Below are 20,462 nucleotides of genomic sequence, written 5' to 3' on the forward strand. Positions count from 1 at the left end.
GACAAGCTTGTTGGGCTGAACTATCTTTTCTTTTCTTGTCACGATTGTTCTAATATTCTAAAAGCAGTGTGCTTCTTGCTACCAGAGATAGTCATGTTGTTTCCTTCATTTTTGTGTGTGTGTTCCTACTGCAACTATTTAGTCCACATTTCCGGATAAACACAAACCTTTTTAAAGAAAATAGTTAGAATTTTAAAACACCTTTGGATCCTGACTCTTTTGCCTGTGTTTTGGCTTTAAGATTACAATTCGTTATTTTAACTCTGCGGCTTTATGGCGTTGACCTTTGTTTACGTTCTGGTTTAGAGATGTTGGCTTTCTACTCCTGCATTTATGTTTTCAAAAATCTGTCCTGTGATTCATCCAAATAAGAACATTATGTACTCTAGCATGTTGAACTAACAAATGCAAACATGGCCAACTTAGAAAAGCTTAATATTATGACAAAAGAAAATTGGGCAGCGTATAACAGTAATTGATTAAGAGTTTGGAACTACAAAAAAAAAAAAATCAACATGACAGTACTAGGCCACCTACTTTGAAGCTACCACTAAAGCAATTATCAGTTGGATCTCCATATTATGCTGCTTTCACCCTGGCTCAGTCCTATGGAACTTTCAACTTCTTTTGCAAAAATGAAGCAAAACCTACATGGAAACTGGCCTTCTCCAAATGACATGGACTTTTAAAAGCTAACTGTGAAAACGAAGTGAAGGCTTCTTGAAACATATGCATTGTTGGCATCAGTGTGTGTGGAACTTTATGGTGACGATGAGAAAAAGTGCAAATTGCAAAAGAGCATATTCCAAGTATCATTTTCATGTTTCATTTATTAAAATATGTATCTTCCTTTTGAAAAGTTACTGTGGTGGGAGCAATTCTGTTCGTCTGATAAATTTACCGGGTAATAATGACAGCTGATTTATAGATTGTTGCCTGGATTAATTAATCGAATCTGAAATTTATTATTACAAACCATTCTTAGCCAGTATGGTACTGTATTAATTGTCATGTGAATCATTTATTTCATCATTTGTCTGCAGTTGTTAATTGATTTTTCATGCAAAGGTGTAGAAATATTGCTATTTGTTTGTATCCGGTAGGGAAATTGGATTATCTGGATGAGACACTTTTCCTCTACAACACCCTCAACAATGACTCAAAATATATCTGACATAAATTTTAGTCGCTGTGGCAGATGGCTGGGGAGACTGCCCAGCCGGGACGCCTGGAAGGACCTGGAGAGGGACAATACCTCCCCTGGGCCAAGAGAGGGCAGCCGCCCTGGTCTGCTGGGGGGCAACGGGATCAGAGCTTAGAAGCTCAACCCTGTTGGGGCCCATGGCCACTGCCAGGGAGCGCCCGGAGGATTATGGAGCCCTGGACTGCAGCACTTCCATCAGAAGAGATTCCAGGCACATCTGGAGTGCTTCCGGGTGCTCAAGCGGCACTTCTGCCACACCAGAATGTGCCATCAGAAGATTATCAGGAAGCACCTGAAGCACATCCGGGGTGTTCTAAAAGGGGCCACCTCACTCGCGTGTGGAAGAGTGAGGGCAGCCCCTTGGAGAGAAAAGAAAACATGAGTTTGGCTGGTTGGAGAATTGTGTGGTGTTGTGTACAAGAAAAGCATTAAATGTGTGCGTTTTGGACATCTGGTGTCGTGTCTGTCTGTGTACGGGGAGCTGTCTTACCACATCGCCTATTAGATATTTTAAATATTCATTCTCATCTCATTACAGATGATTTTGTTTTTTGATTGTGTATGACATTTTGTGTGTTACAAAAGTGTAAGTGCATTGGAGAGGATACTGCCATGAAGAGTTTTTGTTACAATATATATTATTTGATTTTCTCTCTTTTCATTTTGTCAAGTTTGTGTGCTTCAGAGCAGGTCATCCACCTGAAGATAAGAATGTTCAAGGATGGCCAGTACTTGGATGGGAGACCATCTAGAAAAAGATTGGGTTGCTGCTGGAAGAGGTGTTGGTGAGGCCAGTAGGGGGCGATTACCCTGTGGTCTATGTGTAGATCCCAATTTCCCCCTGTGCAATGATGGGGACACTGTGCTGTAAATATGGTTCTGCCCTTTTAGATGTGACATAAAACCGATGTGGTCACTAAAGATCCCTAGGCATCTTTTGAAAAAATTAGAGGGTATCCCAACTTCCTGGCTAAATTACCCATCATTGCCTCATCCATTCTGGCACCCTAATCATCCCTTGTCTTTAACTGACTCTTTCTTTCACAACTTAATAGCTAATGCGTGGTGAGTGTACTGGCACAATAATGGCTGCCATCGCATCATCCAGGTGGGTGCTACACATTGGTGGTGGTTAAAGTGATTTCTCCTCTATCTATGTAAAGCATTTTTGGTGGTGAGAAAAGTGCCATATAAATGTAATTAATTATTATTTTCAAGACTCTCATCAGGTATTTAATTCCTCGGGTAGAGAGGAGGTGCTGTAGCTTACAGTTTCGTTGTGCACTCACAGTTTAGAGGAACTCCAGATGGAAGACAAATGGTTTCACTTCCCCTCCACCCTAAGAAACTCAACCCCTCCTGGGAGATCGATAAAACTTCCCAGCCTACCTGGAAGAGGGGCTTCAGTTTTAGACCTACGTCTATAGAAGACACAGCTTTCTTAGAAGTGGTTGTAACCTTTTGATTTGCCTTTCTTTTGATACCAGCTTATACTAATTTTTGCATCTCTTTTGTGACATTCTCTTTGATTTATTATTTTTGAAGCATTAAACATAGTTACCCAGCTGGTACCCCAATATTTTGGCTGACGCTCTCTTTCTTCTTTAGTCAACACTCATTGGGAGGATGTGGAAGTGTGCAGAGCTACAAGTACCTGGGATTTCACATGAACAAACTGGACTGGTCTGAAAACACAGTGGCAAGGGACAAGAAGGACCAGAGCAGACTGGACTTGCTAAGGAGACTCCAGTCTTTTGATGTGTGCAGCAGGCAGCTGGAAATGTTTTATCAGTCCATAGTGGCCAGTATGGTTTCATCATTTCAGTCTACTGGGGAAACAACTTCAGCTCAAAAGAAGCACAATGCCTGAACACGCCTATCAGGAAAGCAAGCTCCATCACAGTTTGATCCGGGGGCACACTGTAAGCTGTGCCAAAATGATGGCATAATTGGATGCCATCATAATAAAAACCCTCTATCAACTCCAGGAGGCGCTGTCTTGGAGCACTTTTAGCCACACACTCATTCCACCACGGTGTGTTAAGAAACACCTCTGGGGGTCTTTTCTACCCACTGCTATCAAGCAATGCAAAGCTTCCTCCCGATGTACTTGTTTATTTTTATTTATTTAGTTTATTGCTTGCTTGATTAATTAGCTGTATTATCTGTCCTGTGAGTCTGCTTCCTTGTTACTTATGTTTCTGCTACTGTAATGCATCTGAATTTCCCCATGAGATTAATAAAGTTCTGCGGTGGGTTGGCACCCTGCCCAGGTTTGGTTCTCTGCCTTGTGCTCTGTGTTGGCTGGGATTGGCTCCAGCGGACCCCCGTGACCCTGTGTTCGGATTCAGTGGGTTGGAAAATGGATGGATGGATGGAACCATGCTACAGTATGCAGGGGTCCCCAGCTCCGGTCCTGGAGGGCCCCAGTGGCTGCAGATTATCATTCTGACCCTTTTCTTATTTAGTGACCTGTTTTTGCTCCTAATTAACTTCTTTTCAATTAATTTTTTTTGACTTGCTGTTAATGCCTCAGACCCCTTAATTGTTTCTTTTTTCTTAATTAGCAGCCAAACAATAATGAGATACCAAATGAGCCAAAACATCACCAGCAAACTGTGACCATCATACAATATCTGAAAATAAAGAAAGGTTTAGGTCTCCAAAACATTTTAACAGTGCTCTTAGGAAAGAGAAAATCAAAAATTTTGGATATGTCTACTATTGCACAAAGAGAGCAGCAACAAGCCATGAATTAAAGAATGGGTTTAATTAACAAGAAGAATCGGCTCCTAATTAAGCAACTGGTTGGAGTGAAAATGTTTGGAGTTTGAGGCCCTGACTTAGTTGGTCTCCTGTCGGGTCATTCATTTCACATTTCATTTCTGTTTAAGGAAAGAAATGAAACAATTCAGAGGAATGATGAAGAAATTCTAGGGAACAAATCTTAAAAAACAAGATTTTTTTAATTTTGAAAATTAATTCAAAAGAAGTTAATTAGTAGAGGCAGTGTACTAATTAAGAAAAGAGTTAGAATGAAAACCTGTAGTCACTTGGGCCCTCCAGGATCAGAGCTAGGGACCTCTGGTATAAAGAAAAGTGAGTTTAGTGATAGAACTTAGATTATAAAAACTTGATGTGGCCTGTCACTAAGGTTCACTCTTTCTTACCTGCTAGTGTTCTTTCGTTCCTGTTTTGGTGTACATCCCCAGGGTGCGTTCATTATAGGCACCCCAGTCCGGGCCAGAAGAACATGTTGTCTGGGTGAACAAGTCTGATCCACTACTTCTCTGCTGCTTACTTCTAATCCCTTTATATGCACTCCAGTCTGACCTGCTTTGGGACCCAACTGTGCAGATTTTCTACCAAGCCAGAGCAAGGGAGATGACACAGAGTCCTCTGCCTTCCCTGAGTCTTTTGAGGCTCTTCTGGATCCAAGAAGAGCCTGGAAGTCAAAGCTAGGGTTCCTTTTCCGGTTTGGCTTACAAGGAGCTGAAATGTTTTCCAGGCATGTTGACTGCTTGGTATGATCTTTTAAGAAACCTTGCAGATACCATCGAGATGATGAAGGTTTCAAAACTGCATTCCCCAGCCAAGGGAAAGAAGTTGAGGAGGTGGTATTAATTCCTAAAGAATTATTGTCATTGGGGACATCATCAGCCCTTAAAGTGGAAGTGTGATTTGGAAAGAAGGGGTCTTGGTGTAGAGAAGCTAAAGAGCCCCACGAATGCAGGACTGACTGCTGAGCTTCAAGGCAAAGATTGGTCATACTCCTTGAGGGCACTCCGCCGAGTTTTGCTCGTTGTGTTTTTTGTGCCATTTCCAGTCTTTGATGCAACACTGAGCATGTCTCTGTGTATTTGGTCTTGGCGAATGTCCAGTGGTCCATGATTGTTTTGTTTGAGGTAGTGTTTCCAATTTCCTTGGCTATGCTCTGAGCTTCAGCAAACCTTGCTTCAGAAATTTCTGGTAAATCCCGACAGCAACGCTGCAAACGAACCAGGGCTTCCGAACAATGGGCTGAAGACATGCAATCCTCTGCTGAGACCTGAGAAAGATGACGCATCACTTCCAGTGACCAGTTGTAGGCCTACGGATAAAGAAGAACAAAATCAATGAGAATTTAATGTTGTAACTACACTGTTTCGGCAAATGTATACTGTATTCTGTTACCCAATGTGGTCTTAACAGTCTTCTAATTCGGGCTACAATATCTAAACAGTATGGCTTACAGAGCTTGCCAACGTATCTTGCAGAAGTGTAAGCAGGCATTTTTCATGGCATTACACATGTAATTTGTGAGCATGCCCTTGTCGATCAAACACAAGAAGCTCTGCAGTTTATTTGTGACTTTACGCTGTAGGAAGATAAATAAATAAATCAAGGTGAATAACATTCAATCTGGTTTTTATATAAGTAACATATAAATGTTTATTTTGGTGCGCGGGGAGGCTGGAACCCGCAACCTTTTGAATAGGAGTCAGCAGTTCTTATAACTGTACTACCAAAGAAGTCACGACAACAAGCCACACTAACCCGATCTCTTTTTCTCCGGTTATAGTCTTGAAAAAAACGCACTTGTTCTGTTATATTTGTACCTTTTGTGAAAGTGCTCATTTGATATTTGGACTTCAGCCTTCATACATTATACACTTCATGTCAAAATTTTGTTGTTAGTACTAAATCATGAAAAAGGTTTGCCTTTTAGGTATGTGTTCAACATTTCTTGCATTTCCTGTCATCCTACACTTACATAGATCTTTGTAGACACAGAACACACATGAAATGCATGTGTTCCAAATAACGATATATTTTTTAGCCTATACAGTTCTAGGTATTACCTCACTTCCTGATAAAGAAAGCTTGAGTTGGGAGAGGTTTTTGTCGTTTCTGCGGCGGTGGGAGGATGGGATAGCAGGCTACTTGCTGCTTGGGCTTATCAACACATTTACAAGACAAAAGACACTGATAGAGAGGTGTGAATGGATTTAAGCTGGGCCGGATTTACGAGTTTTTTTTCGTAGGCTTTGGTAATTCTAGTGTTAAATATACCGGACAACAAGGTAAGCTCACTCAAAAAGTCTGTGGAGACAAAATCGACCTCTAATTTCGATATGTTGGATGCAGCATTGCAGCAATTTGATGATTGGCTGCATTAACAAAAAGATACTTACAACTGTGGTCTCTTTTCTGAAACCATTCAAAGATGCGATGTCTGATTTAGAATCAGATATTTACTACATCTGAGAGAACTTGTCAACAAACTGTTCAGCATCAACTCTTATCCACAATGCTCTACAAAGGAGGAACATTGCTTAGCAGTGGCGTAGCTAGCTTGCCGAAGGCCACTGTGCTGTGCCCTGAGATGGACGCCTCCCGTCCAACATAACTGTCAGTAACTTATTCGCAACTAGATCCTAGGGACGGGCTGGGCATTGGTGTTACGCTGGTGACAAACAAACCGGCTCTCTAAATGAAATTTGTAATAACTTTTTAAATCGCTTTATCACAGCCGCTGTAATAATAATAAAAAAAAAATTGTGAGAATGGAATGTGGGAGGTGTGGGTAGTACATAAATATACTTAAGATGTGGACCTGCTTACTTTTCCAAGACAACTGTGTGAAAGAAGAAGATTAAAATGTATCATAGGTTAGAAAGTAGAAATGGTTTTTTGCTATAAAATGAAACAATTTCAATTTGTAATAAATGAAAATGACAACACCGGCTGACAGGATACTACTACACAATTGACTCGTTTTACCAGAGACACTGAGCTTCCCTGGAAATGATGATTTAAAGCATTTGCCCAATCGACTCATTCTGAGAAAATGGACATCATAAAGTGGTCACGCTCACAAATCCTCACAGCAGTGACAATAATGCACAGTAAGCCATACTAAGGTACACAATAAAACATTTTAAACTATTCTAGCTTACAAAAATGGAACTGACTGACAAGTCACAAATCATATTACTTATAATATCACTTCTTCTTCTTCTTTCGGCTGCTCCTGTTAGGAGTTGCCAGAGCAGGTACCTTAAAATACTTGCTTGCGTGTTTCCGTTGCGCAAAAGCCTCAACAATGTTTGACACGTCAAGCTGTCTGGCACACTCGTTTTTGACTGAGAGTAAAGCCAAGCCACTAAGTTTGTCTTACTACGTGGTGCTTCTGCAGTCATTTTGATTAGTTTTAACTTGGGAGAATGATCATTACACACGTGATGACAGTCACTGGTATAGACAGCAGTAACATATAAGCTGTACAAACGTCACTGGAAGTAGACAACAGTGCACAGTGATCTATCAGCAACAGTTCAGCTACTTCAAAAACAGTTGACTTGGCTGACATGCATGAAATGACAACAATTGAGTGTAAATGCTGGTGAAATGTTGGTGAAACAGTATTCCGTTCAACGAGAAGATCGGCAGCAGCAACATACAATCTGTCGTCAGCCATCGAGATCAGAGTTGATGGTAACAAGACAGTCAACGTTGAAGCCACTGCATCGCATGTAAAACACAGTTTTCGTTAAGTAATTTAAAAATATCTATTCAGCCCTGAGTGCAAAGCTCGCAGGCCCATGTGCTTTGCACAATCTGCACAATCCATTGTTATGCCACTGCTTTTTAACCCAAAGCTTCTGTTTCTATTTCTTTTATTTACGAGGATCGGAATGGCACAGGAAGAGATTTGTAATAATCGCACTTTAATGCAATTGCACCAAATCAGAGAGTGCAGTGAAGTCCACTGGTCAGCTGTTAGTAAACACCCTCTTTCATCTCAGAGCCAGCGAGCAGACGAGGAGATGCCAGTACATTCACAGTGCTTTGCTTGGTTACACCGTACATGTATTGTTGAGCAAAAAGTACTGAGAGATTAAACAAAAAAATCTCAAATGCTTTTTTAAAGTGGGGAGTGTTTGTTTACAGTAATATGCCAACTAGAAAACTTACAAGTGCGACTTGTATGTAGGCAGCACCTTCTTTCCGCTGTCTGCTCTACAATTGCGGAATGAGTAGCAATTACAGTATTAACACAAATCGTACTTTATTTCAATATAGAATCGTAAGCGGTTGTTGACTTAAAAAGCTTTAAGAAGACACATTGGGGTCTTGTTCAGAAAGCGGACGCCACTTGAGACAGCCTTCCCCTCGCCCAAACACTAACCTTAAGGTCAATAACACAGGTCCCTAATGTTAAGTCACTATTTTAGGGCTAAAATGATAACAGAAATGTGAAACCTACTTACAGTATATAGCCAATCTTATTGTGAAACAACCAAGGGGCGTACACTTTCTGAACAAGGGCCACATATTGCTTACATTGCTCTTATTTGTTCCTTTCTGTGAAAAAGATGTGCAGACCTGTCCTCAGAAATTATTATTAAAGTCCCATCAGAAGATCTGTATTAAATAACTGATGAAGCAGAATCATTGCAAAAAAGTGTAAAGAACATCTGGGCCAAAGAGGGAAAACGTTCAGCCAACTCCTTGTTCAAGATACAGTAATTTTAAATAGGTTTATCAACCACAGATGATCTTTATCCTTAATGAAAGCAGGGCGTTTCTGTGGGCAAAAGCGGGACAAAGCATTAGTGGGTGGGAAGAAGCTGGACAAATAAGGCCAAGTATATTTGGGAGCGGGCGGATGCGAGTTTAAAAAATCAGTACCGTGCAGACCTGTATGTTAAACACTACAAAATACATATGTAACCACTTTAGAGTCTCCAATTAATGTTTGGGGTGTGGGAGGAAAGCAACACACCAACTAAAGAGAAATCTTCCCAGACATGGAAATAATATGATATACCTCCATTTCCAAAAAGGCTGAGAGTGGTGTAAAGTGTATACAAAGTCCGAATGCAATTTGATTTGAAAATAAAATAAAAACAACATTTCAGATTTTGACACTGAGAAATGTTATTGCTTATTACTTTGTTGCTTAAACATATATGCTCATTTTGAAGTTGATTCCAGCAACACCTTTGAAAATAACAGGGGCAGGGGGAACAAATGACTGAAAAGATTGTATAATACTAAAAAAAAAAAAACATCTGGTGAATCCCTCACAGCTAATTAGGTTAATTGGCAGCAGGACAGTAATGTGATTGGGTATAAAAAGAACATCCCAGAGAGATGGAATCTCTCAGAAATAAAAATGGCATAGCTTCAGCATTCTGTGAAATTCTGTGCAAATCGCTCAACAATTTCAGAATTTTTTTCCTCAACGTAAAATTGTAGAGAATGTGGTGATTTTATCATCTATGGTGAATAATATCATTAATTTAGAGAATCTGAAGAAATCTCTGCACACAAGGGACAAGACCAAAAACCCTGTACTGGATGACCATGATCTTCGGGCTCTCAGGTAGCACTGCATTAAAAACAGACACGATTCTGTAAGGGGAATCACTGCCAGGGCCATCTTAATGCATGGGCATGCTTGGCAGTTGCCCTGGGGGCCCCACGAGCATAGGGATCCCATGCTAATCTATATGTTAGGACCCCATCATCTATATGCTACACCGATCCCTCTCTCACTTGGACAGGGACAGTGGTGCTGTAAGAATTATGTTTCTAGACTTCTCTAGTGCGTTCAACACAATCCAACCTCTGCTCCTTAGGGACAAGCTGACAGAGATGGGATTAGATTCATACCTGGTGGCATGGATCGTGGACTATCTTAAAGACAGACCTCAGTATGTGCGTCTTGGGAACTGCACGTCTGACATTGTGGTCAGCAACACAGGAGCGCCACAGGGGATTGTACTTTCTCCAGTCCTGTTCAGCCTATATACATCGGACTTCCAATACAACTCGGAGTCCTGCCACGTGCAAAAGTTCGCTGATGACACTGCTATCGTGGGCTGCATCAGGAATGGGCTGGAGGAGAAGTATAGGGACCTAATCAATGACTTTGTTAAATGGTGCGACTCAAACCACCTAAAACTGAACACCAGCAAAACCAAGAAGCTGGTGGTGGATTTTAGGAGGCCCAGACCCCTCATAGACCCAGTGATCATCAAAGGTGACTGTGTGCAGATGGTGCATTATTATCATTCTTTAATTTAATATTATTTATTGTATCAGTATGCTGCTGCTGGAGAATGTGAATTTCACATTGGGATTAATAAAGTATCTATCTATCTATCTATCTATCTATCTATCTATCTATCTATCTATCTATCTATCTATCTATCTATCTATCTATCTATCTATCTATCTATCTATCTATCTATCTATCTATCTATCTATCTATCTATCTATCTATCTATCTATGTATGTTGTGACTTGCTGAGTAGTTGTGTAGGTAGGGGCTCCAGTGCACTGCTTTGCCCGGGGACCTATGATTCTGTTAAGATGGCCCTGATCACTGCATGCAGTCAGGAGCACTTCCAAAAACCATTGTCTATGAACACAGCTCATCACTGCATCCATGAATACAAGTTAAAAATCTATTATGCAAAGAAGAAGACAGATCTTAAAACACTGCTGCTTCTCTAAGCCTGAGCTCATTTAAGATAGACTGAAGTCAAGTGGAAAACTGCCCCGTGGTCTGATGATTCCAAATCTGAAATACGTTTTGGATATCATGGACACTACATCCATGGGCCCAAAGAGGCGAGGGACTATTTGGCTTGTTATCAGTGCACAGATCAAAATCCAGCATCCATAAAGGAATTGGGGTGCATTAGTACACATGGCATGGGTACCATGCCCAACTGGGAGGGCACCATTAATGCTGAACGATTTAAACAGGTTTAGAGCAACATATGTTGCCATCCAGATGTTGCCTTTTTCAAGGAAGGCCTTGCCAATTCCATGAAGACAACGCCAAACCACATTCAGCACATATTAGAACAGCATGGCTCCATAGTAAAAGAGGACTGGTGCTAAAATAGCCTGCCTGCAGTCCAGATATGTCACCCATTGAAAACATTTGGTGTTTTATGAAACAAAATATATGACAAAGGAAACCCTGAACTGTTAAGCAGCTGAAATCCTATATCAGGCATGAAAGGTGCAACATTTGACTTTGAAAACTACAGTAGCTGGTCTCCTCAGTTCCTAAATATTCACAGAGTGAATGCAGCACAGTGGTAGACATTCCCCATCCCAACTTTTTTGAAACTTGTAGCTGGCATCAAATTCATAATTAGAACATTAGAACATTCTAGACGAGAACAGGTCATTCAGCCCAACAAAGCTCGCCAGTCCTATCCATTTATTTCTTCCAAAAAAACATCAAGTTGAGTTTTGAAAGTCCCCAACGTCTTCCTGTCTACCACACTACCTGGTCACTTATTCCAAGTGTCTATCGTTCTCTGTGTAAAGAAAAACTTCCTAATGTTTGTGCGAAATTTACCCTTAACAAGTTTGTAACTGTGTCCCTGTGTTCTTGATGAACTCATTTTAAAGTCACAGTCTCGATCCACTGGACTAATTCCCTTCATAATTTTAAACACTTCAATCATGTCACCTCTTAATCTTCTTTTGCTTAAACTGTATAGGCTCAACTCTTTCCTCGTAATTCAATCCTTGTATATAGTTTTCAAAAAACAATAAAATTTCTCAGGTTCAACATCTGACATTTTGTCTTTAAATTATGCTCTATTAAATTATAAGGTTTACATGATTTGAAAATCATCGTGTTCTGCTTTTATCCAAATTTTACACAGCATCCCAACCTTTTTGGAAACAGGGCTGTAATTTCAGATCGTGAGTGTCCCATTTGAAACCAGAACTCAGTAGTTGTCAGAAGTGCCAACACCTCCATGATGCCAAATTAGACAGCTATAGAACTAAATTAGAATCGATTCACAAGTACTTTCTCCGCTCACCTCACTAAAAAATTCATAAAGTTGGATCGTCTTCTCCATGGTGCTCTGACATTTCCCTACAGCGTTGGAAAATTCCTGGAGTTTTTGTCTGTATTCTGGCACCTTTTCTTGGATGACCTGAAGTCCAGGGGAAGGAAAATAATCCCAGCATTCAATCTTTCTTAGAGCTTCAAAGCCATCACAGCAATGCTCCTGGGTGGATTAATAATTAGACAGATCAATACATTAAACATCTTAAAGAAATTAATTAGTATGATGTAATTTATTTTTTATACCACAATGATTTGCTTTACAGATTAAATGTTCATAAATCTTAAGTCCAGGTACTCAATCGTGCATCCATTTCTACAGTTTACTACAGGTCCTGATTTGTCTTTGTAAATGATAATGGATTGATAATACAAAGTTTTACATTTCATGCATTGCCTTTAATAAGTCATTATTTAAAGTGGATTCAGAAAGTATTCACACCCCAACACTTGTATACATTATTTTAAATGGATGAATTTGCCAAATTTGACCATCAATTTATACTTTATTACTCATAATGATGAAATAAAAATATATTTTCAAAAGGGTTTCTAAATTTATGAAAATTCAAAAACTGAAATCTCTCATTCAAATCAGTTTTCAGATCCTTTGCTGTGGCAATCCAAATTGTGGTCAGGTCCATCCTGTTTGCTTCAGTTCTCCCTGACATTAACATCATACAAAGTTATTGTCTGTTTTTTTACCTGTATTATTATCAATCTTTAATTTAATATTGTTTTTTGTATCAGTAAGGTGCTGCTGGAGTATGTGAATTTCCCCTTGGGATTAATAAAGTATCTATCTATCTATCTATCTATCTATCTATCTATCTATCTATCTATCTATCTATCTATCTATCTATCTATCTATCTATCTATCTATCTATCTATCTATCTATCTATCTATCTATCTATCTATCTATCTATCTATCTATCTATCTATCTATCTATCTACCTACCTACCCTCACCCCACAACCTAGTTTGATATAAATAAACAAAACTTACTAAACTGAAACAAGGAACAAACTCAAGAACACTATATTTATGTTTTTATTTACAGTAGGATATGTACAAATGAAAATAGTGGACTATATTTCTAGAAGTAACAGACTACAAGTAGCAAATTCACTTGCCAAAAATCTGCATGGGACTGAATTTGAAATGCTCCGATGCCAAAACACTGTCAATCAAAAAGAAGTCCAGCCACTTTAACAGTTCCTTCAACCATCAGGCAGCAGCCCAGCCTCTTGCCAGCCCACAACCCCATTTACTACTACCAGAGACACTGAGCTTCCCTGGAAATGACGTTTTGAAGCATTTGTCCAATAAACATCTAGCTTTGCTGCCATTGAGGTCCAGTGAAACTGCACTTCAGTGGGTTTTAATGAATTGTGCTGCCACTGGAATTTATGAGAAAAAAATCACATTAGATGACCTACACGAAATTATTTCTAATTCTGAATAAGCCAAGATGAGGACCATGTTCTCACACTGTCTTTGTAATAGCAATGTAAAAACAACAGTACATATTTTAGAGGATGTGGAGCTTCCCGTGTAGTCTTAGAGCAGTTACCTCTGGTATATAAGGTCTAACAATTCACACTGCATGTCAGGACAAAAGCCAACCCATGAAGTCCAAGGAACTCTCTGTAGACCTCTGTGATCAAATTGTGGTAAGCCATAGATCAGGGCAAGGACATAAAACCATTTCTAAAGTTTTGAGTGTTCCAGGGAGCACAATGGACTGAACCACCAAAATTAATGTTGGCCAACTTGCCAAACTGAGTAACTGGGCAAGAAGGGCCTTGGTCAGGAAGGTGACCAAAAGCCCAATGGCCACTTTATCAGAATTTCATACGTCCTCTGTTGAAATGACGGCCATCTCAGCAGAACTTCATCAAATAGGTACTTATGGTTAGACAGAAGTCACACTTGAGTAAAAGGCATTTAACCTCCTTGGCATTAACACCCAGCCTCTCTAGGTAAAGACGGTTAACCCACAGTGGAATTTGGGTAACCTGTTTTGTTTGCAGGTAAAGTGTTAAGCTGGAATAACGCTCAGGACAGTATTTAGTATTTAGTGGATAAAATAACATCATGCTGCAAAGAGTTCTGTGTCTCTATGGTAGTTCAGCAATTTTCTTGAGTGGTGTAGTGCCTTAAACACCAAAAACACATTGGTGTGTAAACGAAAAACTGTAAATCCAGTTTTAGAACAAACTGATATGGAACTATTAGTTTAATCAAGCAACATTGATGACAATGTGAATTAGTCAGCAGTCGTTGACATGGATGGACAGTGAAACTGATGCATACCTCATTGCAGTGATATGTTTAGTGACTTCAGTCAGGTGAAGCTTTAGCATGAGAAAGTAGCTGCATGACAAAAAAGGTACAACAATTGCAATCAAGTGGAGGGAGGAAAAAGACATAAGCCCGCTAAGCTCTGATCACAACATGACAACGGTAAATGTTTGTGTCAGGATAAAGGTGCGTTGCACTGTGGAAACCTACAATAACACAATTGGTGGCATTGTCGTGTGGATCAGGTTCTGACATTCTACCCTCTCATGCATCAGCAATAGAAAAAAAAAATTATAAGAAAAGAAACACACTTCTATTGTCCTGATTGGGATGGGTGTTGGGGACTGTCTGAAAAGATGCCACATGAAGGACATGACAAAAAGGGAAAATAATTGTGATCAAGCGCAAGGACAAGCAAGATGTTGGCCTCCTAAGCACTGTTCAGACCCATTCATGTGCAAGCAATAGGAAAAATATAAGAAAAGTGTTCAAAGAAATATACTTCTACTGTCCCTATTATGATGTCGGGCTCTGTGTTCATGACTGTTTCAAAAAATATCAAACAAAGGACATACACTAAATCTGGACCAGAGAAGTAATGCACACTAGACATAACTATCCTACTGTATTTATGCTGACATTTTGGAACTTACATGTTTCTGCTACATATTATAACATTTTTTTCTCTTTGAAAAAAATAAATCACTATTTTTGGCGCATTTTCCCAAGAGTTAAGATCATGCTAAGGAGGTTAAAGGTCTCTGAGAAAATGAGGAAAAAGATTCTCTGGTCTGATGAGACAAATGTTGAACACTTTGGGCAGAACTCCAAGCACCACGTCTGGTGAAGACCAGGAGCTGCTCATCACTTGCCTAAATCCATTGTGAGCACTGTCACAAGCAGATGTGGACCGCTCTTCAGAAACTCCCTCTTAAACAGTATTTCAGTGGGAAACAAACACACGCTTACACCTTCTCTTTGAGGGAACAGCTGCAGGCTTGCTAGCTTGCCACACAACATGTTCCTTGCGCGGAGCTTTGAACATTTTAAAGACCATGATGTGTCTGTCCTATGGTCTCACTCTCCTGTCTCTCTCCCCCCAGACTTCCTCTACTCTGGTCGCTGCTTCCAAGCAGACTTTGTGTTCTTTTGACCAGGAGTCGGGGCTGAGGCGTCAAGTTTGACAGCTGTTCCTTGTGTGGCAGGATCGCTTCTGAAAGAGACTTATGTTTGTATCTGCCAGAACAGCAATAAAGTTTCTACTCTTTGGAAATCCTGCTGTAATCTCCTGTGCAACTTTCTGACACAAGCTTGATGAAAGAACACAAAGTCTTCCTCATCAAGGGGGTACAGTGGCTCTGAAGCAATGACCGGAGCAGAGGGAGTCTGGGGGAAGAGAGACAGGGAAGCGAGACCATATGACGGTGGCAGCACAGTGTTTTAAATGTTCAAAGCCCTGCGTGACGCAAGCCAGCAAGTCTGAGCTGATCCCGCAACGAGGAGGTGTGTTTGTTTCCCATTGAAATATTGATTAAGAGGGAGTTTCTGAAGAGCAGCCACGTGCACTAGCTACATCGCTCATACCATCCTTAAGGTGAAGCATGGTGGTGGTAGTGTCATGCTAAGGGGTGCTTCTTAGTGGCAAGGATAGGGAGACTGGTCAGAAATGAAAGAAGGATGAATATAGCCAAATAGAGAGATGTCCTTGAATAAAACCTGCATTAGAGTACATAGCACCTTAAATTGTGGTGACGGTTCACCTTTTATAATGACAATGATTTTAAGCAACTGAGTAACTTGGCAAAACAGGCCTTGGCAAGGGAGGTCACTCTAACAGAGCTTTAAAGGTCAGCAGCACTGCATCAATCTGGTGTTCATGGTAGCGTGGCTAGACAGAAGCTACTATCTGAGTAAAAGGCATATGATGACAGCTTATAGCACTCTGGGAGTATGATGAATAAGTTCAGTGAGACAAACATTAAAAACTTTGTCTGATGAAGACCAAGCATTGTTCATCACCATGGTGGTGGTGGAATCATGTTATAGGGTGCTTCTCAGTGGCAGTGACAAGGAGAATGGTCAGAACTGATGGATGGATGAATGTACCTAAATACAGAGAGGTCTTTGAAGAAGACCTGCTCATGAGTGTATGTGACCTTTAATGGTTCACCTTTCAGCACAACAATGATCTGAAGCATAAAGCCAAGGCAATACTAGTGTAGCTTTGGGACAAGTCTGTGATTTTACATGGGTGGCCCAGCCACAGACCAGAATTAACCCCATACAACTTCTGTGAAGAGACCTGAAGATGGCAGCATACAGATGCTTCCCATCCAATCTAAAGGAGTTTAAGAGGAAAAATCAGGAAAAATGGGATCAACTGCCCGAACCCAGGAGTGCAAAGTTTTCGGAGACTCTCCCAAGAAGATTCAAAGCTATAATTTCTGCCAAATGAGCTTCTATCAAGTACTGAATTAAGTGTCTCTGTGTCTTCAGTTTTCACATTGTCATTATGGTTTATGTAGTATAGACAGATGGGTAAAAATGGCAAAAATTTCCATTTAAAACTAAATCTAGAGCCAATAAAGTGTGCAGAAACTGAAGGGGTCCGAATACTTTTGAATCCACTGTAGACAGACAGACAGACAGACAGACAGACAGACAGACAGACAGACAGACAGACAGACAGACAGACAGACAGACAGACAGACAGATAGATAGATAGATAGATAGATAGATAGATAGATAGATAGATAGATAGATAGATAGATAGATAGATAGATAGATAGATAGATATTCTGTACCCCTGCTGTCCGACTGAATTCAATAAACTCCTTCTGTTTTTGCCTAAGTAACTCCAGGGAGTCCCCAAGATCTTTGTAGCTCTCCAGGCTGGTCATTCCAACCTCTGATGCCCAGTGAACCACCTGCAGATAAATAAGACATCAGATGGTTAAAAGTGCAATTTGGCAAATACCAGGCTGAAAAGCAATATACTGTATTCATATGCAAATAAGAGTTACTCAAAACTGGATGCTTCTTTGGGTGACGCAACACTTCATTGGCTTCAGGAAACCAGAGGTGGGTCATGATGTATGATTCACTGAGCATAGTATCTGAAGATTGTAATAATTATATTAAGAACTATGACTCCAAGTTCTAGGATAAGGATTGACAATTAACAATGGTAACCTTGTTTTTGCAATTGTTGGTGTCAGGTAATAAAATATTTCTTTATTCTTTGACTGCTGTAAATAAATCTGCCTTTAACTTCAGGAGAGTCTTATGTGCTGATAACACTAATGTCTGGAGGTGCTCTTTAAGTCAAGACATGCTTACCTAGAGATAGTGTGCTGTTGATGCCTTGCCTATATGTACTGTGGTGTTTCATAAGAAACTTTAATCCAAATGAATGAGTGCTTGAGAAATGTTAAGTACAAAGAAAAGGAAAATGAGAAGAACAATGTAACAGAAAAGTGTTATTTTTGGTAGAATCCTTCTAGGCCAGGGGTGGGCAAATTCATTCCTGGAGGGCCGCAGTGGCTGCAGGTTTTTGTTCCAACCCAATTGCTTAATAAGAGGCACGTATTGCTCTAGAAACACTTCTGCTTCATTTTAGTTATCTCCCTCATTAAGATTTTGAACCCTTATTGCTTATTTAAGTCTTAAACAGCTGCATTCTTGGTTTTTAATTGCTCCTTATTAGCAATAAGATGCAAAGGACAAAATAAACCAGCAGTTATCCATTTTGCTTGTTACCTTTTACACCTGTGTGTATTTATTGTGCACTATTTGGTTTAATTAAATACTTGGAAGGAAAGAGAAGAGAAAAATGTGAAGGACTGAGAATTACCCATCCGTTTTACACTTCAAAGTATTGGGATGATATCCTTAGAATGGAAAACAAATCTAGGATATGAGAATGACTTGACATAGCAGAGTTAAAGCACTAACAAGCCATGAAATGTAATTATTGGCAAGGATTGTTTTCTAATTAAGCAACTGGGTTGGAACAAAAACCCGCAGCCACTGCGGCCCTCCAGGAATGAATTTGCCCACCCCTGTTCTAGGCAAACAAAGAAATCTGATTTTCCTATAAGTCAGCCTATGGTTATCGAATTGTTTACATAAATCCTTCAAAATGAAAGTGAAAAATTTTGACTTTTCCTTGGATATATATTCTGGCCTGCTACTTAAATGAAAGAGATTTGGCAGACATGTACAACCTTTTCCAGTTTGGATTCTAAGGCACCCAGTCGTCCAATGGTTTCCAGGTCCCGCAGCCGTTGATTAGATAGCATGACCAACTGATGAAGAGCATCATCCACTCTGTTATAAAGGTCAGAGGTGGTGGAGAGTGAATCCCTGAAAAGAACAGAAATTCAAAAATACTCTGATTAAGCGTAGGTAACAATGTTTTGCTTTAAAGCATTACTTCCTAGTTTTAATCATTCTTTCCACTCATCACACACCTACACTGGTAGCTTCCGTTTTTACAGAGGTGATATGATTGAAATATAAAATGACCTGCTGTTTCAAAGGCAGATTTGAGGACTCAGGGAAATGACAGCATTTGGATTTGCTTAAACAAAAACAGTGTAGTCATTATAAAGGAAGTATGTTTTATCAAAGATACTGCACATATTCACTGGAGACATCCACAGGAGCACTCAGAGAAGTCGAATGGAATGTGAAAGTGGAGCGAGAACTCATTAAAGGCCATTCCCTTGGGTCTGTGTCTAATGCTGAGATAATATGGGACTGTATGATTACAAAGAAAACAAACAGAAGGAATGTGCGAATGGGTTCAAATGACGCTGGCCCATTAGAATGTGATTTGTGAGCTCTACTTACAGATAAAACATGGCTATTTGAAACTGTTCAAAAAATATAAAGATGGCCCTCCTACAACGTGCAAACTAGAGTAGGTTAATCTATTCCAGAGTGAGATAAACTATTAATACAAAACAAAGTGCCCCGATTTGCAAGAAACACATAAATCTAGAAGTTACACCCTTCTGTGAGAGAAAAGATTATGAAATAATAAAAAAAGTGTTGCAAAGAGAAATTCCAGAGAAAAAAAAAACAAAAAACAAACAGCGGTAACTAAGTGGCATCCTAAAGGCCTCCTTAAGTAAAAATGAATTGTACAACTGGTTAGATTTTTACAATCACCATCAGTGCTTACATAAAGGGAATAGCATTTCAACATCAGATTTTTAAAGTTAGGGTTCCCTGAATACAATTTACAAACTTTAGAAGTAACTTTAGGAGTGATATCTGTGTGTATCTATATGCCACAAAGTGAATGTGTGAGTACCATAACTCACAAAGCAGCCAGCCATCTTCACTTAAAAATTTCTCTGACAGTGTATATATACGTGTGTGCCTCAGTGTGTTTGAACATGTTGTCGCAGATGGCCAGGGTCATTACCTGGCTGGGACACCTAAAAGGACCGGAAGGTGGTGGGAATAGCTTCCGGGCCACGAGGGGGCAACCGCCATGGAGCAGGAGAGGACCACGGGAAAAGAGAGCAAAGATTCTGACTCGTTGGGACCCGTGGCCACTGCCAGAGGGCGCTTTAAACCTCGTGGGACCCGAATATAGTTACTTCCGCCAAACTCGGCAAGACGGCGGAGGAACCTGCCAGGGATGACTCGGAGTGCTTCCGGGGCAAAGGGCAGCACTTCCTGGTGTGGCGGAAGTCAGTCACCTGGAGCACATCTGGGCAGGAATAAAAGGGGCCGACTCCTTACAGTCGAGGAGCCAGAGTTGGGAGTGGGAGAAGGACAAAGCTCCCAGGAGGAGAGTAGAAGCGGCCAAGGACTGAGATAGAGTTTATTTAAGGGTGATTATTGCTGTGTGCATTGTGTGCTGTGTGACACTGTGTTATTTAATAAAGAATAAACGTGTGCTTTTTACAAAGATGTGGTTTCCGACTGGTGGGGTCCGGGAAAGTCTCACAATGTATATTTAAATCAATTTTAAAAAATACCTATGAAAAAATTTTGCAAATCAATTGATCTGGTCCCATGATTAAATGTAGTAGTAGATTGCAAAAAACTCGGTTAATGACTTA

General features: G+C 40.1%; 1 protein-coding gene across 3 annotated transcripts in view; it reads right to left on the minus strand.

Moving 5' to 3' along the window:
- Positions 1–20,462, minus strand: part of LOC114645726 (rho guanine nucleotide exchange factor 40-like) — a 252,056-nt gene that overhangs the window by 70,863 nt on the left and 160,731 nt on the right. For all 3 annotated transcript variants that reach the window (XM_051923101.1, XM_051923100.1, XM_028793549.2), the window contains exons 12-15: positions 18,609–18,747; positions 17,187–17,309; positions 12,049–12,240; positions 4,375–5,294 (exon numbers count right to left, since the gene is read on the minus strand). In XM_051923101.1, the coding sequence (XP_051779061.1) occupies positions 4,375–5,294; positions 12,049–12,240; positions 17,187–17,309; positions 18,609–18,747 (1,374 nt within the window). The remainder of the gene's footprint in view (positions 1–4,374; positions 5,295–12,048; positions 12,241–17,186; positions 17,310–18,608; positions 18,748–20,462) is intronic.

This window comes from Erpetoichthys calabaricus, chromosome 2 (assembly GCF_900747795.2).
Source record: "Erpetoichthys calabaricus chromosome 2, fErpCal1.3, whole genome shotgun sequence".
NCBI classification, from domain to species: Eukaryota; Metazoa; Chordata; class Cladistia; order Polypteriformes; family Polypteridae; genus Erpetoichthys; species Erpetoichthys calabaricus.